At 39.6% G+C, this 27496-nt stretch overlaps 1 protein-coding gene across 1 annotated transcript in view; it reads right to left on the bottom strand.

Annotated features, from left to right (window-relative positions):
* Window positions 1-7256: 7256 nt before the first annotated feature.
* GRAMD2B (GRAM domain containing 2B) overlaps window positions 7257-27496 on the bottom strand; it is a 41920-nt gene continuing 21680 nt past the window's right edge. Inside the window, exons 2-14 of the mRNA XM_086479689.1 lie at window positions 23655-23777; window positions 22113-22200; window positions 21725-21791; window positions 20642-20745; window positions 16542-16637; window positions 15477-15548; window positions 15276-15356; window positions 14454-14565; window positions 13579-13701; window positions 13313-13400; window positions 12765-12866; window positions 10890-10983; window positions 7257-7316 (exon numbers count right to left, since the gene is read on the bottom strand). Of these exons, the coding sequence (XP_086335815.1) occupies window positions 7275-7316; window positions 10890-10983; window positions 12765-12866; window positions 13313-13400; window positions 13579-13701; window positions 14454-14565; window positions 15276-15356; window positions 15477-15548; window positions 16542-16637; window positions 20642-20745; window positions 21725-21791; window positions 22113-22200; window positions 23655-23777 (1192 nt within the window). The 3' untranslated portion in view covers window positions 7257-7274. The remainder of the gene's footprint in view (window positions 7317-10889; window positions 10984-12764; window positions 12867-13312; window positions 13401-13578; window positions 13702-14453; window positions 14566-15275; window positions 15357-15476; window positions 15549-16541; window positions 16638-20641; window positions 20746-21724; window positions 21792-22112; window positions 22201-23654; window positions 23778-27496) is intronic.

Here is a 27496-nt window from a genome sequence, read left to right as displayed (position 1 = left end):
TTTGGTGTCAGTGCCTGAGGACTAATTTCACTATTCAAAACAAGGAGGTAAAAATCCAGTGAAGTGTGTCATCATATAACCTTGCTTTTTGCAGGAGCAAAATGAATATTGCACTTAGCTTATAGTCCATCTTATCCTGAGGAACACTTGCTATGACAGACATGCTTTGAACTTTAACATTAAAAGCTGTCACAACTTCAGAAAAGATCTGATTTCCACTGGTTGGAAATAATTATACAGGTTTGATTGTGCTAGGTAACTCTATCTGCTTCCTGAGGGAACACAAAACCAAACAAACAAAGAAACAAATCACAGGACAAATACAGAATTCTTTGAGAATCCTCCATTGTCATATATTAAGAGGAGTTTTCTCTGATCCTTACAGTTGAGGAGTGCAACCAGAGTTGCATGGAAGCCCAAGTTATCACAGCTGATGTCTTTGGTCCATCTCACAGATCTATGCAACACGGCTCCTCGGGGAAGCACTGAGGTACAAGGCAGGCGTATAGAGAAACTGCCTCAGAATATTCCTGCAGTTTCCAATGTTGATTCACTTTGCATGAATAAAATTACAGAAAACAATAAAGGGAAAGAGTAGCAACGTCAGCAAAACTCCTAGAATAGTATTTCAGGCATTGCTCAACAGGCCTGTCTTTGATACTGGCTTGTCTTACAGACTCTTTGTCATACCTCTGGTCAAGATTAACTGTTTTTGAATGGGTCACTGTTTAGCAGATCAACTTTTTGGTCTGGGTTACATCTGGTAGCACAAGAAGGGAAATGGAGGCAGAGGACGGCCTATAAGCAGAAGGAGGGAGTAACTAACTATGGGAGCTCTCAATAGCCAGCTCTGAACACCCTCATTTCTTTAGTCCCAAGCCTAATCTAACTCTTGTGCTTTCATTAGTTCAATTAGATCGTAAACCACGAATTATTTTCATGGGAGAAGTTACTGTGGCAGTCAAAACTCTTTCAGAAACACAAATGTGTGAAGGGACTTGGAAGAGTTTAAGTCTTTTAGCTCAACAACCACCTTCCTTATAGCCATTAGCATTGATCAGACTCTTTAGAAGGCTGTCCATTTCCAAACCAGCTAATGAAGATTATTTATTTTTTTTCATGTGTGCTGTGTGCTGTTAGCAGCATTGCTTAGAATTTGCAGGATTTGCAGGAAAACGGAAGGATATCTCTTTACGCTAGTATCATAAGCCACTGTCATAAAGCATTTATTTTTCACATGATTCGTCTGTCAGAGAAGGTTCATGGTTCACAACATACGTTGTCTAAACAGCTGTTAGTACAAGCTGACTTTCTTCCCACCTTGCCCCTGCTCCAGAATGTGGCCACGTGTGCATACTGCCACGATAACAAGCTGTATGACCAGGAAGGGTTCAGACCTATATTTTGCTCTGCGTGCCAGGTCCAGCATGTAAGGTTATAATTAAGTTACTTATTACCTTTTCTTCTTGGAAAGAGCCCTTATCTATCTATCTGTAAATAGTGTGAAGAGCTGGTTTTTAATTTTCTACTTGACAGCACATTGGAATGATTTTCCTTTAATCTCCTGCTAAGCGCTGCTAAAATGCCTACTCAGTGGAAAATTACCTTATCAATACCATTAAGTGAGAACAGCAGTTGAAGAGGCCTTTATTGTACAGACCAAACTACCTGCATTGCCAAAGACTAATAAATACTTGTTATGAAGTTTAACATAGAACGTCACCCCTCCAGAATAGGATGCATGACATGAGCTTGCTATTGTTATGTAACACCTGGGAAAAGTATTTACATAACGAACTTTTAAGCAGTATCCCAGTGAACCCAGTACTGGAATTGGCAAGGCAAGAAGGTCACATATACCGTAAAATACGTTGGTACAGGCTCCACACAGAATGGACAAATTTCCACGGGGGCAAGGAAAGATCTATCTAGACTGAATTCACAGAGGCTGGCAGCTAGCAAGCCCAATCAGTATGCAATGTATATGGAGGTCAATAACTTCTGGGACACTCTCTTCAAGGAGCTAATTTCCAAGTTTTTTGGCACAGATGTCTACTTAGTAAACAGACATCCAACTCAGAGTGGTTACTCCTTCCACCAACAGTTACAATCTCGGAAAGGTGTTTGGACCTTCCAGGAGAGGGAAGATTTTTGGCACAAATCCTGCCCATTGTGTGGAAAAAAGGTAAAGTGATTGATGCAAAGGTTTTGTAAATTCAGTAGGGGATAGCTGGAATATTCTTACACTTTGTGTATTAGAAACGCAAGCTTGGGGAAGGCTTCACTAACAGGCAATCGTCTTCAATTCCTGCTCGAAGTCTGCTTGCTAAGATGCTGCAGCCTGACCACTTATTTGTGAATTGTAATAGAGATGATACCAGGTACAGAAGAAAGACAAAAGCTTCTGATTATTATCTCGATCCTGCTGGTATCCTCTCAAAGCACTTTTCTAATCAGTTCCTTCTTGGGACCATCCCCTTTGAAGGTCCTACCAACAGCAGGTGTAGACAAAGGCTCCTAACCACAGTGCTGTAAGGGTGTAGGCCTGGTCACTCAAATAATTTGAGATTTAATCTAAGCTGAATAGGGACAGTATTGCTGACCAGTTTGACTAAATGGAAACTTGAGGGTCAGTAGAAGCCACCAGCAGGAAAACTAGAAGGTCTGAAAACCGGTTATGTATGTATCAGCGAAATGCTTATGTTTTGGACAGGTATAGTTACAGGCATCATAGCACTGTGTGAAGCTCAGGGAATAAACTCTCATAAGTGCTGCTGAGTTATTGCCTCTAGTGCATATTGCTTTATTATATGCATTTGACTGATTTTTTGTTAAAATCCAGGAAGGCTATGGATAAACAGGGAATAACTTAAGAGACAATTAAATGAGATTTACCAGCATGTATTTTGCTGTGGCTGGTTGCTGAACAACAGGCTTATATGAAGCTCTACAATTATAAAATTGTATTACACTGATTTTATAACCCAAGAAAGCAAAAAAACCCCATCCCTTTTGTAAAGTTTCACTATATATAACTGTGTTTAGCAGAAAGCTCCACTGGATTCAAACCATGAACCTAGAAGTGTCAAATGAGATTAGTCAATTATCCCACTTGAGCAAATTTGCATGTCAGACTCAAGATAGTCTCACCAGGCAAACTGAAAGCAGGTACTAGCAAAATACTTTCAAATGACGTTATTCCTCTGCTGTTTACAGAAAGGCACTGAGCACAAAAGGAACTGTTTGCTCAGTTTAACTGTTTGCTCAGTTCTCTGTCTAAATAGCCAGCTTTTTCATGATCTTTATTGCATGTCACACCTTCTCTGTAAATGCAAAATCTCCTATGTTCTTAGGAGTAGCACCTAGCTAGCAGCTGTAGCTGAACCACCTGAGCAACAGCACGCATAGGCCTGGATAACACCAACTGGGAGATTTATGTAGCATTTGTCAGTGGACTGTTAGATGGAAACTTGGAAATGAAAGTACAGGCATAGCAGGAAGTGGAGAACATTACTACACACCTGCATGAAGGTTCAGGCGAAAGCACCAGTAGTATTACATTCAAACACATGCACACACAGAGAGAACTGTTTGTATTTTCTGCTAATGCTAGTGGAAGTTACTGCCTTTCATGCTCTGCTAAGAAGGGGCTTTATAATACTTCCCCTTTTTAGAGTGCTAGTGGCATCCTTCATACCAGCAGTATCATAAACTTGATACCACTCAGCCCAAGACAGTTCAGGCAACTAATGTGGCAGAAAACTAATTCAACACTGCTCAAACCAACAGCCTCTCCAAGCTCACATCGTTTTCCCTTCCCTCTCCTTTCTGCTATCTGTGAAAATGCACAAGAAAATAACAACTGGGAGTATGGAAGAGGGGAGAAATAGAAAGGAAGACTCCTCCTCTTGTCAGCAAGCCTCAAGATAGATGAATTCCAAAACATCAGAAAACCATGCCTATACGCCCCTCTGCCCACAGCAACTATTAGCTATTTGGTACACATTCATACAAGCGAGGTGGAGAAAAACATTTTAAATCAGTCTTGCCAGGCCAGGATATAATGAGTCCACTTGCTGGACATTGGTGGAATGTACATGGAACAGTCAGGTCTTGTCTATGGCTCCTACCCACAACCACCAAAGTGTTTTGGGAGTTTCATCAAAATTCGTTTTCTGAGAAAGAAAATCAAGCAGGTATTTGTTTGCTTGTTTTTTTTTTTTCTCCCTTAGAATAAGCACTCGCATGAACTGAAGAAGTCTGGGCTAAGACTGTCAAGAAAAAAATAATTGGATCACCAACTACAATGAAAGAAAACATTAGTGATGTGCCCCTGTTGCCTTCCAAACATCTGCAGTTTCAAAGCATCTTGCCAAAACCTAGTACTACTACTAGGTCCTTCATGGGTAGTGGAACTCAGTTGTTTTTCAGCCTCGATGATGTGGGGGATAACAGACAGACAAAACTGGAAAAACAAACCCAAAAGAAATAAGAAAATCAGCTTTCAAAATCAGATTTCCAGGCAGCCTATGCAACAAATTATAAGTGCTCATTATTAACACTGTGTAGATTTCTGACTTCCCCAAAGTTGCACATCTTTCCCACCTATTTCTGTGAACTAGCACTTCACCTTTGCCAAACAGCAAACCCCTCACGGCCTTTGCTCGCACCACCTACTACAGATGCTGGGAGTAGAAGCCCCTCGCTCTTTGCCCAACTCCCACCCTCAGAGGAAGCAGCTTTTCCTTGCTCATCACTTGCTGCCGTTACTTTCCTCCCAAACAGGACTGGGGCAAATCCCTCCTCTTCAGTCATGAGATTGAATCACAGGATTGAAACCACTCCACTCAACCTTCTAAACTTTGCCCCAAAGGGTCTCGTGTGCGCTTTGTCTCAGTTTGGAAGTACCACAGTGCTACACACTGCCCAACTGTGCACTGACTTCTGAACAGTATGACATCCTCCTCCTCCCTTGAGCAAAAAGAGGAGTGAGAGTACCAGCTGAAGAGCAGAGAAGTGGTGGCCACACTGAATTGTGTCAGTAAGCTGATATGAGCGGAGCCACAAACACTAAGCACCAGTTCTTTCTTTGCGTCTCCTCTGTTTGAAAGACACTGTTACACCTTTGTCCAGACTTGCCTCCCCTGGCATGCTGCTGCATCAGGCTAAAGGGTATGCATCCACCTCTGATTACTCACTCACTCTGGTAATTATTTTGTTGGCTTACGGCTAATGATAATGGGTTAGCCTGCCTGCTTTACATAAGACACATGCCAAATATTATCTCTCTCCCCTTGTTTTCCTCTAGCAAAGCACATCCTGGCTGACGTAATGGAGTAACAGGCTAACACTGTTCAGCTGCTGGATATAATCAGGTTTCCTTGAATTTCCTTTGATAAAGGTGACTGGTGGCATCAATTTTTAAACCATAAACAGAACTACAGACTTCAGAATTAAAGGGAAGGAATATAGAAGAGAGAGGATGAGGTCAAAGTCCAAAATGTTGCATAAGCTGTCTAACTGTGGAAGAAGAAGAGAGTAAGGAAAAGGATGGAAAAAGAAGAAAAAAAAAATTATTTCAGTAGTTTTCTTGTGAAACTAAGTATTCCAATAATCTTACAATAGCAGAAGAAGGAAAGACGGAGGCTGCAATAGGGAGAACAGTCAAATCTCACAGATTTCTGACAAGACTGTATGCTTAGATAGAATCTTGAGGCAGGCAGGCATATTAGAGAGCATACAGGGCTCTCTAACCTGCCTCGTCATTACAATCCTCATCCAATATCCTTCAAGGAGGAATCACTTGAGAAAACTATTAAAATTTCCTCAAAACTCTGAGGGCCAAACATGCTCCTACTGTTCTGTCATTGCAGTCCGGGAAGACCTTGAGTATAGCTAAGGAAGAGGAAGCACATCAGCAGGATGTGGTTCCTGACCTGGTGTGTTGGGTACTGGGTTATGCACAAACGTACTGAGGTATGAGTCTCACAATCGTGAGTATCACGTTTGACTAAAAGTGAGGGGTGGATTATCTGAATTACAGTACTGAGTTGCTTGTTTTAAAAAAAGTTTATTTAAACAAAGTAGGTACATTTCACAGAAATGGTTATAAAATGCACAGCATATCATAAACAATACTGTTACTTTACAGATACTAGTTGTTATTATCCTAAATATTGCGTTTTAAAAACTAACCAGCCTGCTTGGTGAATCAGGAAGCTAAAAATCCCCACTTATCTCATCTTAGGCACTGTGAAAAAAAACCAGTATGATATAACAAAGCAGGTGTCCACTTTTTCGTTCACTCTACTGATTGTATTGCTGCATCATTAATTTGCCACTTCTTATTATGTGGAAATATTCGGTCCCTGGAGTCAAATACCAAGACTAGACTTCCATCAACTGGAGCACAAATTGCACTTGCTCAGCCAACCACAACCCCATGCAACTCCAAGGAAAGCTCACTGAGGGTCTTCACACCGATTAACTTAATGGAGAGAGACTGTATGAGTGGACAAAAAACCTAGCAGTTTTTCTAAGTTGTGCAGATGTGTCACACCCATACGGCTACTGATAAGCAACTTGATTGTAAGTTGGCGAGTCCATACATATTTCAAGCCTGACTTCAATGGAAATTGAAGGCCCAGCCTTACCCTCAGTGGTGATGCAATGCTACAGAAAGTGGAATTGAGCCTTTTTACAGCACCTAAGAACTGAGCATCCCTTGACCATTCAGAATGTCACATAACCAAATCCAGAGGCATCTGTTTTCTGATCTTTGGGATGCCAGGGCACAAAGAAGTAAAAATGAAGAGCACAGTACCAACCGTAACCACTGCTGGGACAGATATCAGCTCATTCACATAACACTTCAGCACATGAGTCATGACTGAAATTCTTCCCATTTACACTTCTATGACAATAGGCAGAAAGCAAATGCCAAAGTAAATGGAGTTGCACCAGGTTTGCACTTGTGTAAGCAAGTCTACAGTCAAGTAAGCTATAAAATCCGTTAATTCACACACAGTAGAAAAGGAAAAATCCCCTTATTTTCGAAACATATATATATGTAGATCAAAACATATATGTTTTCAAAACATGTAGATACATGCTCAAGAATAAACTGACTTTCTGCATTATGACATGAGATATACAGTAGTTTAAGTTTGGCTTGGACTGAAAATAAAAAAGCTTGAACTCTGTCCAGCAGAGCTCCTTTGGAACTATTTGTAAAGGGCGAACAATGAGGTCTGAAGCAGTCCAAGAACACCATTTCAGTCACCATCTTCAAGTAGTTTTTGTAAGTTATTCTGTATCTTAGGAGAAAAAAAGAGAAAAATAATTGGGAGGCAGGTAGTGTTATACTGCATTTACAAAAAAAAAAATAAAAAATCAAGACATACTCTTCAATATACTCTCTGTGTGCACGTTAATTCTGTCACAACTATTCATACCAATGGTATTCCAGTGAAATGCTTCCTGCACTGGAGTCAAAGGAAACATGTGGATACAATCAGCCAGCAGCACACCTAGCTCTCCTATCATGTGTTATCTCCTGCAATTTCCTCCTACAGACTGTCTCCTTCACTGGGTATGAGAAAATAAGATAGAAAAACTACAGCTAGAAAGAAAGGGACAAGAAACCCAATCATTTTGAACTTGATTAAAACCCAGTAAAAGCCTGATTTCAAAGCTGCAGCTCTTAGGTTTAAGTGGATAATTCAAATAGTTTTGTAACAGCTTCAGCTACGCAGCCAGCTATGACGTGTGCACAGCAAAATAAGGTCTTCTAACCATTAGCAGACATGTCCCATTTGCCAGATTTAGTTTATTGATTAGGGTTATTAAGGGTTATCTTCCCTTAGTTACACTGAAGGCAATCCCAGCCAGTCGCGCCCTCAAGGATGACTTGCGCAGACCTATTTTACACAGCCTATTTATCCACCTTTCATCTCCTCGTCCTTAAAAGCAGAAACGGAGGCAGCGGGGGGGAAATATAGCAGGTCACATCCCCTGGCACAGATGTTCTCTGTAGCTTAGTAACTAGCAGTTACTGGCTACGGAAGGTTTAGCCACAGCTACTTTCAGGCTTTAGTCTGAGGAGCCATGGTACTTTCTGTTCAAGGATACGCCCCCTTAATCCTACCTCATGATTTCTCGCCCAGATGCACACCTTTTTCAAGAGTGGGATTTTGGGGAAAGGAAAACAGTAAGAAGCACACAATTTTATAAGAGTCACTTAATGCATACATAGGAACTTCCTTTTGACAGGCTACATCAGAGTAAGAGAATGAGTAATATTAGGTCACATTTTCCCTCCCCCAGTTTTACACTTTATCCTGTAACAGACCTGGTACATTTTGACAACCTGTTTAATACACTTCAATGCCAAAGCAAAATCCCGTCTCCAAGTATGATGCAGAGCTTGTGAAAATCACAAGGTCACACTGAAAAAGTCATTGCAACATACTCTTGCACTGAACATTTTTTAGCTGGAGAGTAATTTTTAGCTTTTAACCTAGATAATTTCTGTGCTCTACTTTACAATGCTGCAGTTGCACAGGAAGTGAGGGGAGAGAGAGCAAGTTACACTGGAACTTTTATGGTACCTTTGCTGCTGAAGCCAGCTGCAGCCAATTACTAGCACTTTTCACTAAGGCATGTGAAACAGTTAAGCAACTGCAGTAACTTTGCTCAGAGAACATAAAGCTATTAGATTTCTAGCAGTTTTGCAGTACAAGAGTAGGATCAAACATCCTGTTCTAACCACTGCTCATCTAGATCAGAGGGCTGGGATGTGGCAATCTGCAGCTACAGGCAATATTCATTTAGCTTGTATGCACGGCAGTTGATTGTGTCTTGAGTATTTTGCAAATACAAGGTAAGACTTTAAGGGTTTGATCCTGTAGACAATAACTGAAAAAAGCACATGACTCAAGGCTCTAAATCAGGAGAGAGGGTCACTTCTCTGTGAACAGCTGAATGATCTGACCATCCAGCTGCTCTTTACTGTGTCTCCAAGCAGAGACTATATAAGGGAGTGAGAAAGTGCCTAGCCCTGCTGCAAAGGGCTGGCTGGCTGGCTGGCTTCCCACTCAAATGAAGTGAGGTCTCCCATGAACCATCTTGCCCGCCTGTCCCAGACAGCTGGAAAGCCATAACCTCTTAAATGACCTAATTTGGCTAAAGATTGTATCTGGTAATCATCTGGTAAGTGTTTTCCCTTTGTATTCACATGGTTATTAACCAGAGCATACAGACGGGTTATGCTAGCATTACTCTAGACTTCCATAGCCAAGGGGGTGGAGATATCAGGAGAGAAACCTCTTTTTGGCAGTCTTTGTAAAACCTATGCCACACAGGTCAACAGTGATATTATATAATCCTAGCTTTATGCTATTTGAGAAACTTGATTTGGGAAAAAAAGGTCTTGAAAGACCTTGGCATGCCCTCAGTTTGAGAAAGAGAGGCAAAAATATCCCATGTGACTTAAGCACATAGGAATTCAAGTAACTTTTGTTTTTGTTCCACTAATACTTTCTTCATGCTTGGCCAGTGCATGCATTCACAACATAGAACATTCCATACCCCTGTATTGGGTGCAGTTGTGCTGGTTTGGGGCCAGGGGGCTGCAGGGGCAGCTGTTGTGTGAAGAGGCCAGAGGCTGCCCTGTGCTGGACACAGCTGTTCCAGCAGCCTCCAATGGACCCACTGCAGGGCACAGCTGAGCCACTCAGCCAAGACGGTGGTGGAGCCTCTGGGAAAGAGTATTTAAGGGGAAAAACAGAAGAGAGAGGAATAGAGTAAGAGGGTGAGAAACCGCAGAAGAAACACCAAAGTCTGAGAAGGAGGAGAAGAAGGAGGAGGAGATGCCCCATGGAGAATCCAAACCAGAGTAAGAGCTTATTCCCTGAAGAACCGGAGCCCTTTGAGAAGCCCCCACTGCAGCACAAGGAAAATGGGGGAAGAAAGGAGCAACAGAGAGAAAATTGATATGTACAGACTGTGACCCTCCACCAGCTGCACTTGGAGGGCAGGGAGTCGGGTGAGGAGCTAGGAGCAAAGGAGTGAAGTTGAGGTAGGGACAGGGGGAGAGAAAGGTGGTGTTCTATCATTTGCCCTTGTTTCTCGCTACCCAAAATTATTTTAACCTCCACCATACAAAACTGATTTTCCCCAAGCCAAGTCTGTTTTGCCGGCGATAGTAACTGGTAAGCGATCTCCCTGCCTTTACCTTGACTCATGAGCTTTCTTACCCTATTTTCTCTTCCTGCCCTGACAGGAAGTGGGAATGAGAGAGTGGTTGGGTGGGTGACTGACTGCTAGCCAATGTTAGCCCACCATAACACCTAAAGTGGAAATAAAGTCTCGACACTCACCCTTGTTTTGCATGGATTTCCAATTTATGTCAGCAAGTGCATTTAGTTTTGCAATTAGAGAATGGTACAAAGCAAAGGTCAGATAGAGAGAATCACACAACTGGCACAGCAGCATTTGGGTTACTGAACTGAAACTGGCAGATTCCAGCCACTTCATACGAAAAGGCTGACTACATATAAAAGTCAGCATCGTTCTTCTTAATCTAAAAACCAAGACTCAGACAAAAGCCCCAGACAGAAAATTCATCAAATCATAATAAAGGTTAAGTTCAGATCTCAGCCTTGATAGAGAAAAAAAAAAAAATTGAGATCATTACATGCAATAATCACCCCCTAAGTGTCCAGTTTATTGGTATTTCTGGTTGTAAGCCTCAGCTCAAGGCAAAACATTGAATGTACTTGGGCTAATTTATAGTCCAGAAAACAGTCCTTTGTCTAAGAAGACATGCCAGCTTCTGGTATCAAATCTGATTAGTGTATCAGCATTTGCATTATATCATAGGAAGTTACCTGTTCCAATTTGTTAAGATTAGCAGTTAACTCATCACAAAGGGCATCAGCATTAATTTGCAGATGAGATCCCAAACCTTGGCGTACTGGATGTCTGTGAAATAGAATGAAGAAGCAAGTGTGACAGAAGCAAAAAATAGGAAAACATAACTGATGAAATACACATAGATGGGAATACAATGGCGACATTGTAAACTGTACTCATTTACAGTAACAAAGCCCTAAGTCACTTCTGTACTCTTGACTACTTTATGTGGTCTCATTCTCCAAAATTTTGTATGGAAAACTTTACAGTTATTTCTACTGGAAATAAGTTGAAAACTTGCATAAGTTCCATGTCCTGTGACTTGGAGGAAACCAAAAAGCCCAACCCCTTGACACTGTAGAAGTGCACATTAGATTATCCAGTATCTTGTCCTGTTCAGGATCAGAGCAACAGAAAATAGGTGCTTCAGAAGAACAACACAGCATCCTGCTAATAAAAACATGCCAAAAGCGTGAAAATGGCTTTTGACGTTGCCTAGTATTAGAGGTAGGTTTACCCTCCTCCTCCTATTATTGGTAAAATAGAAATGCAAGCCTGTTGAAGATAATGAACCATTTCCTTCCTATTCTTTTTTTATCAAGAACCTATCTGTCTTCTGACACATGCACAGAAGTCCTACTGCTTTCCACAGAAGACAGCTGAGAGCAGCTGAATGCTAAGCAGCACAGCCATTGTTTAATACAACCACAAAGGCATTCTTTGAGTGACGTGTTTGTCACGGACAAGTCACCAGAGAAAGCTGAATTAACAAGCACTTTTATTCAAGAGCTTGCTACAGGTTTGAAACACTCTGCAGACAGTTCCACCCAGTGAAGGTACAGCTCCATCTTGAATTTGATCTTCCCCCTCTAATTTTTAGATGGTGCTCCTCCAGCTGTCAGCATTCCCACTCATGCTGCCTGTTGCTGCAGGCTTTGCACTGAGATTTAGGAATGACTTTTGAAGCCACATTTTTCAGAACAGCTCAGAAAAAAATCAGTTATAAGAAGGGGAGAAGACTTAATGCAAAAATTAATGCCAAATAAACTGATCAGTATTCTCAACAGTATGCAGTTAACTGCCTTTTGTCCTAAGAGAGGAGCAGAAGCTGATACAGCTTACAGTGGCATGCTGCTGTGGTGCATGTCCCTGCACTGCCTCTCCTTTGGATGTTTGTGTATTTCTTATCCGTGCAACATGGAGACTAAAGAAAAATAAAACATGCAGAGGCAGATGACATTCATGACTCTAGCTGCAGAATGAAACTGTCTGTGGAACTACGGCACCTTTCTCTGTTTCCTCCTCAAATACAGAAGGAGCCTTCCCTTGGTGTGTTAGGATTTTTTTTTTTTTTTTGGTTTTGTGGTGTGGGTTTTGTTTTGTTTTCTATTTTAGCCAAGACAGGATATCTATGTTTCTAAAGACAATATAGGCCGCCCAAAGCTTTAGAAAACATATGAGCAAGTCAGATGTGTTAGTTGAAAGATTATTGAAGTACTTCCTGTCATCTTAGGCTAGTTAAATGACATTAAGACTGAAGACATAAGTTATACCTTTTCCACAGAATCATTGCTCTGGAAAGGAACTGATCACTTCAGCAGTTTACACTGAAGTTACGCACAGCTATCCGAAACATTCTAAAGGCAGCAGTAATCATGATATATCACATTTGTATCAAAGTCTTAAACAGAAAGCTGTGAGATGAGGCTAGTGCAGATATAAGAACTACAGGACGCAAAAGTATCACAATGGCGCTACAGTATCACAGTGGTTTCTGAAGAAAATACATGAGCATCACTGATCCTGGAAAAAGATTTTAAAACTTCAAAATTTTATAGAGTGTATCATACTCCTTAATATGTGAATCAAAGGATGTGATGGAAATAAGACGTTCCTCCAGGACGCTGATTTTATATCTCATGTAGAAGGTAGAAAATATTAATACACAAACACTGTAAAAGAGAAAAATAAGGTACATCAGTTAAAGGAAACTTTAGAGGTATCTGACAAATTTAATGCTAAAAGTAATTTAAATTGTTACTTGTACATGTTCAATAATAAAGGTATCATTCTTAGAAACACCTCAGGAATATCCATCAGTGGTATTCAGACAGTTATGAAATTCTCAGCCTTCAGTATGGATTTGCGAAGCTACATGTAAAACGAACTTGTAAGTAGTTAAACCCTTTTAACACTTCCTGAATCAAAAGACTCTTTGCTTTTAAAAGTAAAAGGCTTGTTAAGTTAAACCCGCTACAGTATTTCTACTTCTGTAAAGTATAAAGGCCACAATTCCTAACAATTTCCTTCTTTCAAGCAAAGCTTAGAGTGTATTAATATATGTAGATATAAGAAAATCCTAGTATTTTGAAAATCTTGTTATTAATTGCTAACTTACAGAACTGCATAAAATATAAGAACGTGGTTCAGAGATAAGAGCTTCTGGGACTTCACTTTGTGGAAGAACCTGAAGGCTTCAGAACGGCCTGCGAGGAAAAGAACCAAGTGTTATTTTGATAACCACAATGGTGTTTTGAAGCATGCAACAGGTAATATAAACAGAGGGATAAAGGAGAAAGACATCTTCCAAATTATGCGAACTGACATAACTATGCTAACTTATCTCAGCTAACTCCAGCTGAAGATCTGCCCTTGACTCCTTACCATTTTGAGGACTGTTTCGGGCTTTTCCGTCAGGTCCACGTTTACTGTGTACATCTGAACGGGCAGACTTTGCCTCAGTCTTGGAAACTTTCAAATGAGTCTGTCTCTCAACAACATGGTAATCTGTCAAAAGCAGGATTTTTAATAAAGCTGAAATATGAAGTCAAAGGAAGCTGTTGGTATATTAAGTTAGTCGAGGAGTAGGGGGAGAGGGGAATTTTAAAAGGTGCATTTCCGGACTTGGATAGAAAGCAGCAGTTGGTTTAGCAGCCTTAAAACAGTTTACATAGTAATTTCACATCATCACAAAACATAAAGAAGCACCTGGACTGGAAGAGGATGATGTATGCTGCATTTATATTTCCAGATCCTTTGAAAGATGGCAACCTGTGCAAACTTTCAAGGTTATCACTGAATATCCAGTCAGAAGATTATACAGACACAAAAGTAATCTCTCAAAAGGACTGAATATGCTAGAGTAATGATTCCAAATTACTTTAATTGCAACATCAAATAGAGATATTGCATTGTTACTTTAAAAAGGAGATTATAGCTCCCTTTCCTAATTGTTTTTTAAATGGAGACAACATCTTGAAAGAGATGGGACTGAAAAATCCAGCCACACTCAGGTGACAGTAGTGACAAACCAGATCCGCTGCTGACCAAGTCACTGCCTCATTCTGGATTGCAAAGGGATATAATAATGGAAATGCAGCTATTGTGGCTTTGTGAGGCTATTGTGAGGAAGACCTTAAAAGCCATGTAATTGTCCAGGACTGTGGAGAATGTAGATTCCACATCAGAAGGGGGTTACAGAGCAGAGTTAAGCCATTCTCATTTTCTTGATCATCCCACGATCCCATGATCCCACTCACCTTGGAAGCATTCCAGCTCTGGGGTCTGTGAGCCTGTGCTGCTGGACTCTTCCATCTCTTGTCTCCGCTGCTGCACTATTCCATCCAGATCAGAATAGTCTTCATTGAAATCCTGATGGTGAGAAAGAGTCACAAGAAAGCTCAGCCCTGTTCTAAATCTAAACACCCTTACTTCCTCTAACCTCCCTCCTAGAAACTGAGCCAACAATTACAGATTTAAAACTGCTTAATCAGGCACAATCTCTGATATCAAGATGTTAACATCAATTTATCAAAATAAGCCCTGTATGACGACCAGAATCCAAGCCTCATCCCCTGCCTTCATTTAAGTGAAGAGCTTAAGTCTGTGTGCAGAAGAAAGACTGGTAGACAAAGTGAGAAAGTTAGAGAGAAGTCCAGGACAGGTGTTACTAGAATTAGACTCTGGTCATCGCATGTGGCTACACAGCTCTTTCAGCTGCCTGAACAGGCTCACAGAGGAAGGACTGCAACTAGAAACTCTTCAAAAACTATTCATGGCAGAGGAAGAGCAACTTTAAGTCAGTTTAAAGCGCAGTGAAACCTGACTGCTAAAGAGTGATATGTAGAGCATAGAGACCTTTGGAATATGTTCAAAGCATACGCGTGTATATATACTGCATGTGATCAGATCAAACTACACCTGTGTTATTCATTCCCATTGCTTCCTAACGTTAAAAAGCTCATGGAAGTCTTAGAAACAGATGTCATTATTTCCTTCAGTTTCCCTTCTTCAGACACTATAAGTAGTACTTGCAATGAAAGAAGCCATGTCACATAAGAATAAATATCTAAGCCATTTACCAAAGGCAAACTTGTAGGACGATCAGCCCTGAAGCTGTTTTCTGTAGAAGAGGGATTTGGACTGTTGCCCATGCTTGTATCCTGAAAAAAGCAGCAGTGTTTACAAGGAACATACTCAGAATCTACCTAGCATTTAAAAGCAGAAAAGCAGCAATAATGAACACAAAGCTACATACCATCTTCCCTCCCATTAGTACTTACCTCAAGATGACTACAGATAGATTTTAATAGCTTGTAGGTGGTATCTCTGGAGAGTAAGGAGACAAACATGTACTGAAAAACAAAAGTTCCGAAACTGTTTGAGAAAAGGCATACAGTAAAAGCTTCCTTTTACCTAAATAAAACTGACTGGTGGTTTTGCTGATCAAGTAACTATTTTCAAGAACTTCTGTATAAGGAAAACCTCCACTCCTTCTAAGCCTATGACCTGAGGTTAATCACAAGGAACACGGAACAGGCATAAGTTACCACGTTCTGCTGCAGGAACTACAGCATAGTCCAGATCTGTTCTTTTTTTAAAAGCACTTTGCATAGTATGTTTTACCTACCCCTTTAAAAAAACCAAACCAAACCAAAACAAGAAACTACTACTCATTTTTCTACAGTTTCCTGCATCCACAAAATATTTGTAAAATGAAAGTGGGCTGGTGGTAAAGATGCTCTTAGGATAATAATTTTCTACCGATTGATGCAATTACTAACCCTGAGTATCACTGTAAGCAACTGTATTTTGTGTATCTAAGGTATTGCTGGTCAGGTAGGAGACCCAAGTAAATGAAAGTATTGTCAGAGCTGCCAACAAGGCAGGTAACCCTCCATCTATGCACTCCCTGACTCAGCTGTTTCAGTTCCCCCAGTGCTACTACACAGCAGTCTTGGAGAATGGGGGATGACAGATTACAGAGAGCAGGTGATAACCAGAGATTCTGTTTCTTATTTTCTCACCAAGTTCTACATAGCTCTTTTTCTGCAGATTCAAAGAAAAAAGACAGGGAGTTAGTAAGAAGAAGAAAAATGGTCCGTGCCTGTCACACAAGAGGAGGCAGAAGCAGCTAGAATCACGCCTTAGGAAACCAGCTCCTCCAGGGTCCAATATCTAAATGCCCACGTGACCAATTCCTTCAGCTGTTTCAGGTGTGCACCTGGCACCTTCAAGAATCTCCCATATTACTGCCAATAAGTAGGGGTTAAAAAAAGAAAAAGTAGAAAAAAAATGAAAGAGAAAGCAGGCAGAATGCAACAGCTTTGCCTTCTAACAGCACTTACCCTATCTGTGACTGTTGCTATGATCAGAGCATTTGGCACAAGAAGGGCAGTTTTGGTTTTCTTCAAAAGTGTCACTGAAAGCACAGGTATACTAATCTGCAACAAGATCAATGTAGTGTTAAAGTCCCAATATGCACATACAAGAAGCCAGCCTACCATCTGTGGTAAACCAGACCTTCAACACTCTTAATTTAAAGATTTCTCAGGACTATGTCCCTGATTACTAGTATTTCATATGGAACAGGCATGGTTTCAGATTAGTACTATTTCTTAACGATTTTTACTTCTGTTTTTGTCAGATGCCAATCCAGGTTTTCACTTGTGTCTTCCATTCCTGATCCCTTCCAGCTCTTACAAGACTACCGGCTTAGTTCACTGTAGACCTGCAGAACAAACCAGTCTAGGCTTCTTTGTTTAGAAACAAAACATTTCAGAACACATCAGACAAGAGATGCTTGTTGAAGAATGAACATAAAAGTCCCCTCACCACTTACAGATCTTTAGTCTGCAACAAGCAGCTGAGTAAACAGCTCGTCCTTTGGTAACTGAAAGACCCAATACCCACACACCCAGTGACTTAAACTGACTCCTATGTGTGCCATCCAGACTGTCTAGATTTACATTGAAAAGTTCTCAGTTTTCCTTCTTGCTTTGTGTTTACATCCAATCCCATCAATTTAATGCATGCTAAGTTTCAGAGTCTTTAGCTTCAGATATTCTGTATGGGCTCTTTTTGTAAACCCCATATAACAAAGGACCAAATACCTGGTTTAACTTTCAGTTTAAAAGTACAGAGCTTGGCAAGTTAGGCAAATATAATAACCCTGGATACACATCATTAAGATACAGCTCCTGTTAAAATTTCCTCTGGCAAACACCGTCACAACTACCTGAGAAATTTGGAAGTGAGATTAGAAGTGTCCAAAGATTATTCAACAAGCAATCACAGCACTGAATTAAAAACACATGTCAGTGTAGGAGGAGAATGAAGTTATTCTGTGCAGTTTCATAAAAGCTTGTTAACTTTTGCTCAGAACAGCAACACAAAGTCATGAAATTAAAGATTGTTTCAGGAAACAAAAAAATGTAGTTGTGTACATCAGTCTGGGTGCAAGACTGCCATGTTGAAGCATGGCTAGTCATGTATCTGCTTGTCATTTAAAGGCTAGAAACTCACTCTTTACTCAGTACTAAGTTTTGTTAAAAGAAGTGTGCTAGCAGAAGAAAACCAAACCAACCCAAAGCATATAATTTTACTTATTCTTAGTCCCAGGCCTGGGTCAAAGAATCTGTAAATCTGGTCATAATTTGTTCTATTGACTTTTTAACATGTCAACTCTACTTGTCCTGCTTCAGAAGCCATGTCTTTTGAAAATGGGTAATTAAACAGGTCCTCCTTTCCTTCTTAAACTGGACATTGTATTGTTCCACAAAATTTTGCAACGCTTTTCAAAACAGCTTTTTCTGGGGGAAGGGAGCAGCTATAACGTATGTTTGATAGGAAAAACCCAAAATTCTCAGGTAGTCAGAACAAAATCTGAATACTTTAAAACAAACAAACAAACAAAAACCCCAACCAACCAAAACAAAACCAAAGCAGATTTTTCAGAAGAAATCCTGCTAATAGTAATGATAAAAAATGCAGCTTAGATGTTTTCTGATTGGTTCAGTTCACCTCAAAGAACTTTAAATCAGAGATGTTAATGGCATTCTACTGCATGCTATTTTGATGGATAACATTACTGTAATCAAGACTAAAGAGTACGTAAAGGGGATTAAGTACTTGCTTACTGCACTGTTACCCCAGTATCAGATTAAAACGCTAAAATCACTGCAAAGTAGTTTATTTCTACATGGAGTAATAATTATTTCAGGAAACAAGGTTTACCTGCAGGCAACCTGGAAAGCAACTAAAATGCATAAGATAACGCTGAGCTCCAGGAAAGACTCAAAGCCTATATACATAGCCAAAACAGAACTACCTGGAAAGACAGTGATGTCTTTCAAAGCCTATTCAATCCTGCTGAAGCAATCTTATTTTTGAATACGGACAGAGTTTACTCTGCGGACTCAAATCTCCTGACTTGCATGGCTATTCCCTCCACCAAAGCTTCCAACCAAAAAACATTCTGCAGGTAGAATTAATGTTAAGAAATTTATTAGAAAGTGTAGACCTCCTATTTCTCACAATAAAACACTTTATCACTAAGCTTAAATTGTTTTACAAGTTCTAAGCAATGGAAATTTTGTGTCTTGGAAACTTTGTCAGTATATCTGACTGCTAAGAATGTTCCTCTTCCTGTGAAGCTTGATTTCCTCCTTCCCCTCCCACTGTGGTATTTTTCATAATATCCCTGCTTTTCCTGCTCTTTTGTTGATTGTATTCCTAAAAACTTGTACCTGCTGTATGTGCCTGAACAAAGATTTAAGTGTGTGTTGCAGGGGAAGACAGCTGGAAGTAAATGATCAGGCCTACTCCCTTTGCCCTTAATTTTCCCTTCAAAGGTTTCTGAAACCAATGACCCAGAATTGAATAATTTGGAATATCACTATAGCCACATTTACAAATACTGTCTGCTCTATCTTGTCTTGTAGTATGTTTTCCCTTTTTACCGTATACATAAATATTTATATATTCCTGCATTTAAAATCCTGTTGTCACAGATAATTTCCTAGCACAACATCATTATAATTCGGTATCTTTTTAACAGGTCTTTCTAGTTTACTTGGTAGAGTTCTACTTGGTTTTTGTAAACATTTAGATTAGTTTGAATTTAGAAAGCTGTCCCACAGTTTTAAGTAGTCACATTTGTTCGTGGTGAACAGGAGATTTCTAGTAGAACAGTTTCAATTTTAATGAAATTAAATGCCAAGATAGCTGTTACTAATGATGAAGGGCAGTATCCAACCATTTGTTAATTTTTATTTCCTTGTTTGTGCCACATGGCTTTCACTGACATACACACCATCAGCATAATGTACTGCCTATGACTATTAGAATCCATTAACTAGGAATCAACAATAATTCAGTTTCTTGGGCCAAGCAGTAAAACACAATAACCCATAAGGTGACTATGAACAATGTGTTGTTACTAATTTCAAGCATTCTTTAAACCCATTCCACCTTCTTAAAAGCCCTTTCAAAGACAGATGGTGTTTCATCAAAACGGTTGACAGCAGAGAAATGAGATACTGTCAACTCCTAAACTGGTTTCAGCACCCAATTCACTGACAAAGGGTCTGGATCTAACCAGAAACTTTGTTCAAGGAAGTACTCAAGAAAGAATCCAAAGAAATCCTTGAAGCAAATCAAGCTGTTGCCCAATAAAAGCTGAAAAACAAAGCAGAGTTTATGTAAACAAAACCATTTCAAAAGCTCCAAATCAACAGAACCAGAACACAAATCTTTTTGGAAAGGCTTTATTTTTATCTGTGTGCATGTCGTTCACCACAGGGGGCCCAAGCCAGGTGCGTCATATCTGCACCAAGATACAGTAACTGATGATCTTGTAAATTAGAATCTTCATAGCTGTTCCTGTTCCATTTCTGCTCTTCATACTAGGATCACGTGTAAAAACCTAGTAAACTGTTTTTTCTTTCCTCGTTCTCTGTTTATGTAGAACAGGAACACTAGAAGTACCTCTCAAAGACCTTTGACACTGAAGAGAAGCCAGTTTTAGTTCTTCCTCTTTAATATGCTTGATCCTTCCCTCCAGTTCTCCAACTACAGTCTTGTATTCCTTATACTTTTCAGCCTTCCTTCTTCCTCCTCCTCCTCTTTTCCATACCTACCCCAAGAAAGACATTTTTGTACAGTTTGTCCTACACGGGCTTGGCAACGCCCTCACCACTGAATGTCAGATCCTTTGCTTTTGTCTGGGTTTTTTTCAGACAGGATGTCCTCGAGAGAGACTAGATCTTTAATAATAATAAAGCTCCAGTTCTAGAGTGACTTTCGGGCATTACTTCTGAATGGTGATTGTATTCAATAACACTTAGAAGTAGTAGTATTCTAGCCTTGCATAACAATGTGAACTTCTGGTGATGAACAAATTGTTAAGGAATAGCATTACTATTCCGTACATAAAGACTTTACTGACCTTAGTGTCTTTACCAAAAACCTTGGAATGGAAGCAAATCCAGTTTTCAGAAAGGAATAACTTTCCTTGGTACAGAATTTCTTTCTGCAGAGCACAGGTAAAGCCTGAAACAAATAGATACTCTATAATCTTTAAGGCAACCACAACCCAAGCCAAGAGTTATTGGTTTGGCTTTTGTTTTGCTTTTTTTTCAAAGCCATAATAAGTTTAGGTTTATACCTTTTGATAAACATTGTCAAACCTTGAAATATTCATTAAGTTTAACTAATACTGACAAGCTCAGAAGATTTCACAGGCCTAAGTTTAGACTCAAGATATCTGAAGGTTGAAGACTGAAATGCATTAACAACATGCAATTGGCTCCCAGAAGCCAAGAATCCTTTCTGAGAGAGTATCACCTAGCTTCCTGTAAACTTTTTGACTATCTTTCAGGTAACTCTATTATATAAATGTAAAGAGCTTAATAAAAGGTTTTAGCTTTAAACTTTTAGTTGTATAGCAGTTGTCTGGACTAGATGACCAACAGAGGCAAAACACATGTAAATGGCTGCTTTTACTTCACAGCCACTGAGCAACCCATTTCTCGCTTGTGAGCTGCCTTCTTTGTACTCCTTTCGCGAAACATTTGTTACACATATGTACATAGAATTCACTTGTTATAACTACCACAGAGAACAGCAGAATCTTTAAGTATTTTAAGTCCTTCTCCTACCAGTGTTTTTAAATCTCAAAGCATCAACAGCAAAAACTCAAGCTAGTCACTGGACCAGTGCTGTCTCAATTAAGTAGTGCTCTTAGTAAGGAAGGTTCAGTATGGAAAAATGTTGCGCTAGGTTACTCTGCTAAGAAGTGCAAAGCAGGCTACAATTTCCAAAGATGCCCAACATCTGAAGATTTAAGTTTTGCAAGATTAGAACAAGAACACCTACTGCATGCACGTGAAGGCCTTGGAGCTCTTCTAAATGCAGCCAGAGTTTAAAGTTTTTAAAATTTAGGTAGTCGCTCTTGTACATCACCACAGTCGGCAGGTAACAACATTATCTTAGATCCACAGCCAGCAATGACAAAGGGGTTAATACTTACTTTGTTTCAGTGGCTCATCAATGGGAACATCTAGAAACAGCTTATGAAAGTGTGCATTTGCCTTCAGCTAAAAAACAAAAAGCCCCACACCCAGAGACACATACTGTATTAGACAGTCCTCCAATCAAGTGACCCATTCCACTTCCTGTCCTCCCAATACCTTCTCATTTTGACCACTTGTTTTACAATAAATCCTCTTTTTTGAGTGGCTATTAAGTCTGTATCCTGCTTTACCCAGAGTCACACTGATGAAAAAGGAACCTATGTCCTTATACAACCGTGAAGTATAATATTGCTAAACAAGGGGGCTCTCATGGTAGTTACATATTTATACTTACTTATATATATCTTACTATATAAAAACAAACAAGTCCATCTGCTGCCCTACCTGATTTGAGGCACGTTTTTTCCTTTCAATCTTGGAGTCATTCTTTATATCCATTGTCAGGAGCTGACTATCTGTGCTGCCCTTTGTCCTGAAGATGAAAAAAGACATCCTGTATAAGCTTGGCCTCAGTTCATTAGTTTTGGTAAGTTATCAACCTGACGTGCTTCTCCATGAAACATATTAATCCCTTAATAACTATTATCTGATTAATGAAGGATTATGCAGCAATAAAGAGAAGTATATCTTATTTTCACACCAAGCCAGCCCTCACTGCAGGTCTTCTTTTAATTTAGAAGCATATTCTAAATTACTAGTTGTAAGGAAGCAAAAAAAAAAGTGCAAGACATTTTTACAACTTAATGAATTATCACAGTGCTTAGCTCCACATTCGTTTGTTTCTTGGCAACGTGTGAAAGACTAATGCTACTCATGTTATTTACTAATGCAATATAAAGTAAGATAAAACTTAGTATCTGAGAGTGCAAGGTAGTGTACTGAAAGCTATGAACTTGCACTACAAATGTAAGCTCGTTTGGAAAGTGCAACAGAGAAGAAACATATGAGGGTAAGTCAGATGGCGGCTATGAACTGTGTACTGTAGTGTGATGAAAACATTAAGACAGCCAGCAATCCTAGAGAAGATGAAAGGGAATTGTGAGTGCCACTTGTATAGGAAGATGGACCTGTACAGCTCTAGCCATTCTTACTGGGAAAAGGAAACCAACCCAAAACCCAACAACTCTAGAGTAGCACAAGTACAGAGAAAAGTCTCTGTGGATGGCTGGGAAAATAAGGGTTTTTGTTTTATACAGGAGAAATTAATGGCATAGACTCTTCAGATAAACAAAACCAGAGGTTTCATAAATTAGGAAGAGAAGAACATCCCTGTGAGCTATTTGGCACACAACTAAAGCCTATCAACAGGCTACAATAATAAGGTAGCTCTTCTAGTGGCCTTCAGTTGCAGACTGAAAAGTAGAAGAAAAAACACAGCACAGGACTTCTATACCTAATGATCTCAAGAACCTGTCATGCTAAAGATTCAATGGGGAAAGAAAGGTGCTACAAAAGTTTCCATTACTGCACCTTATGCTGCACAATAAGTCTTCTTTACTTTCCTAAACTTGAGAGGTTCAGGATTTCCAGTAAAAATCACAAAGGTGAGAGGAAGAGAACCCCCCCTCATGGAGATATAGCTGGATTTAGCAAAAAAAGATTGTACAGCAGTGGGACTGGCTGCTATCTCAGGTGGTCCCTCACAGAGGAAAACTCTAATATGCATGTGTATGTGTATTTGTGTGCCTATGTAAAGTTCACATCAAAGAGAAATGAACGGTTTCCAACCACTCTGACTGCTTGTGGTGGGTAACACTGTGACGACCCCTGGAAGGTGGTTCTGACTCCTTTTTATTTGTGTAGTCCGCAAGCTAACCCACAACTAGGATGTCTGATAAATCTTGCTGCTCAGCATAGCTTCCTGAATGGGTTGCAACAATTATGATTATCTGACTAGGAGAAAACTGACAGCATTTCTGACATTACCTAACAACATCAACTTTTTTCCGGTCATCAAAATACTCCATTTCACTGGTAGGGGTCTGCAGCAACACCGTAGGCGATTTTCCTGCCTTTCTTTTTTCGTCTGTTCCATATTCTCCATCTGAACTGCAGAGGGAAAAATAATATTTAAAATATAATAAAATATAATATATAAAATAGAATAATAATATATAATAAAATATAACATAATTTTAAAAGAAGAAATGTGTATTGCAGGATTCATACCGATGTCAAATGCCACTGAAACATGTTGACAATACAGCACATATTAAAGAATAAAATTATAACATATCTTTTATATTAAGGTTCTGAAAAGTCTTCATCTACTAACTTTACAGTATTATATATCTGAACAGCATTGTGAGCTCCAGTACTGTAATTTCAGCAATGGAGAGAGGAAAATTAAAATACTGCCACGGATAGCGCTCATAAAATTTGTAGCTCTAGCTTCCGTTCCAAAGAGAATGTCTTCTTTAGGAAAAATGCATTCCATGTTCAGTACTTGGACCTGATGACGAATGGAAATTAATTTCATTGGCAAGTTGGGAGAAAAACATCCTGGATGACAGTACCTAGTGCTTAGCAGATTATTTGTGGCTCAAATAGGAAGCTGGGTCCTATTTTGCCTCACTTAGCTCTTACGTGAGAGTCCACCTCACAATAAGGGTCCTCTCAAAGTATCAAAAGCACTGGTTTTATTTTACAAAAGCAGCACTGCCACCACAGTGCATTGCCTTTTCACAGCACATGCCACTGCCTCAGAAATATATGTCAAGGAACTAGAGTTTGAGGGCTAAGAGATGTGCCATCAAAGCCTTTCCCTGCTTCCCTTTTCATAATTTTATAATAACATGTTAACTCAGGAAATTTAGAGGAAAAAAAGCTGTCATTAATAGCAGGGTCTGAAGAATGACAATACTTTAAAATAAGACATGACAAATAATATACACACACCCTTCTTCAGAAGACTAAAGCCTCAGAAAGACTACAGGATACTCTTAGCATTAAAGAAGAAAGCCAAACTATGTTGCCTGTTAATTTAATGCCTGGCCTGAATGACCCCATTTACAGAAGCTTTCCATCATAATGTTTAATTTCTGCAATTTTATGACAACACCACAGCCACTGGCATCACGTGGCGATGTCTTTACAATAAACAGTTTCTGTTCCTACTAAGACAAAGGTTTTGCTAACAGAGGTTCCCAGACTAATTTAATCTCTCTTCTTTTAGGAAGGGCATTAAAAGATCCATTGCTTTGATTACACTTTGGTGAATAAGATCAGAAGATACAGCTTACAACATCTTAGCTGAGATCTGATGAGGTGGTATCCTACCTTGCAGCTAAACTAGAGCTTATGTCACAGGACAAAAGCCATGGAGTTTCGTCTTACTGGTGCGGGGACTTGCTCTCAAGGGGTCTTATGTTTACATAGAGCAACTATTCCCCCATTTAATCCTTCCTCAACCCTTAGCGCTCCCCACCTCAGGGACACTGAAATGACGCTTTAGGAAGTGTCAATTTAAGAAGTCACACTTTGTGTACACTTGAAAGAGTTACATCATTAACAAAGTCAATAAGGAAAAAACCCAATTGTTTCCCCATTGCTTCACTCTTGGATCAGCCCCACCTGACTACTAAGCACCAGTTTTTATTTTCAGCCAACATAAACTAGAATTAAATGGGCAATTCAAAAGATTCAAGCAGAATCCAATCTTTTGCCTGAAAAACCCAAATAAGCAGTTTTATGTTGTTTGAGATTTTAAGCAGAGAGAACTGACAACGCAAGGTCCTCCCCACAAGCATAGAGAAGCCTGTATTCCGAAAGTCTGCACATTAATCTTAGCCACAGTCTTGCTATCTGTTATTTTACTGTTCCGCAAATTCATGGGCTTCAAGGGAGGCCAAAGAATACCAGATGCGACTGGGATGAGGAACAGGGTGAGGCAAAATTGTCAGGTTCAATCAGACCTGCATTTCAAAAGGGCAAAAAAGCAGCACAGTACAGAAACGCCCAAGTGAGTAAGACCACATGACATAGCAGTACTTTTAAGATGTAGGTGCTGGAGCCTGGAGCCTGACTGGTGTCCATCATTGCCTCAGGCAGCCTGCTGTTCTTACACAGCAATGCTATCAACTGATCAAAGCAGCCTATATCACACCCACACCTCCGTACTACAAATTTGTTTCAAAAATACATGTAACACAGGCTTTAGTGTTCACTCACACCTGCCAGCATGGTTAGACGTTTTGTGGCTCTTAAACACCTGATTTACTTAGCACTCATACTCCCTTTTCCCTCATCCATAAATTAATCCCTACTTCACAGCTAAACCTATGAGCCCCATTCTATCCTGTCTCTCCTCCCTATTAACCACTACTATTCTTGAACCGCTACTGTCTGAACTCACTCCCTCCAGCTACTTTCAGATGGCAGAGAGCTCAGGCATTTCAACAGGCTAATCCTGCTGAGTGCTGTCTGTGGAAACGCTGACTTATCTCATGCCAGTCTGGTCACCTCTCCAGGATTGCCTTCTGCAGCTGAGAATAGGGAGAATGTACCCAAACACAGCAAAAGTTTCCCCCAAAACATCTTGGGTGTGAGAAGACTCACCCAAGTAACACATGCCACTAACAGGAGCAATAGGGTGTATCTCTCCTAGCTGATACGGTTTTGTTATGTCTATCCTTCACCCTACCTTCCATAAGTCCCCTTCATATAATGAAAAACTACATAAGGATTTGTCCTTACACTTCTGATAATTATAGCTCCCCACAGCAGCTAAGTTCCTCATAGGTGTCATTAAAGTACCCAAAGAATCTTAGCTAACCTTCTGGAGAAGGAAAGATCACAATATTGTTCATCAAGTCACAAGCACTCCTTACATTTTCATGTGAGAGTCAGAATTCAGAAACGTTTTGTAGAAGAGCATAAAAGTCAGCAATCCATGAAAAAAATTTAGATCAAGTGCACTTAAACAAAGTGATGCTCACTACAACTGTTCACAATAGTTGCATATAAGTGAACTGCATTTGCAAGTATCAGGGCAGAGCATGTAAACTTTGCGACATGAGGACTTTGTTGATACGAAAATAAACATTTTTCAAATTTAACATATATTGTCTATTTGGTACTACTATGAAGTCCATTTAAAATAACAGCTAAAAGAAAAAAAGGAAAAAAAGAAAAAAAATGTCTCTAGTTTCCAAATAAAGAACGGTTGTCATAGGGAGTATTTTCAAAGCCAAGGCTTGCACTTACTATGGGATCATATCTTGTATCGAAGCAAGTTAAAATAAACATTGGTTGCAAACACACTAACTAAACTTTTCACAAGAAATGTTTCTTTTCCTTTTCAAAATATATACTAATAACTGAACTGAGTAATTTAAAGGGAAAAAAAAGGGAAAGTACTATGAAATACTTAGTCCAAGGCAGTGGACTAAGTTTCATTCTAATGAAGTGTTCAGAAGTACATTATTTGTCAATGTATTTTAAAAGTCTAAGGAACTTAATCTCTTCCGCTTTGGTTTGTGTGAAACAAAAACTTTCTGACTGACAGGTGTGTCAAGTTCCTCACACTGTGGGAAGTTTTCTGAACTACAAAAGGTTTTCTTGTTTGGAGCTAATCTTCTCCAGGACCCGAAAAAAATCAGACATCCTGTGAAAATTATGCCGTGTCACATTAATCGAGATTTTTTAAGAGGAATTAAATTAAAGACAGTAATCTAAAATATAAACTTTTTCCCCTCAAAACTAGTTTGAATAAGAAGCATTGAAGAGAAAAAATGAGAGATACCTGCTAAAGGCCACAGTTTGGAAAG

Source organism: Leptosomus discolor, chromosome Z, assembly GCF_034619465.1.
Source record: "Leptosomus discolor isolate bLepDis1 chromosome Z, bLepDis1.hap2, whole genome shotgun sequence".
NCBI classification, from domain to species: domain Eukaryota; kingdom Metazoa; phylum Chordata; class Aves; order Leptosomiformes; family Leptosomidae; genus Leptosomus; species Leptosomus discolor.
The sequence above is the reverse complement of the archived record's forward strand: the minus strand, read 5'-3'. Positions and strand labels throughout refer to the sequence as shown.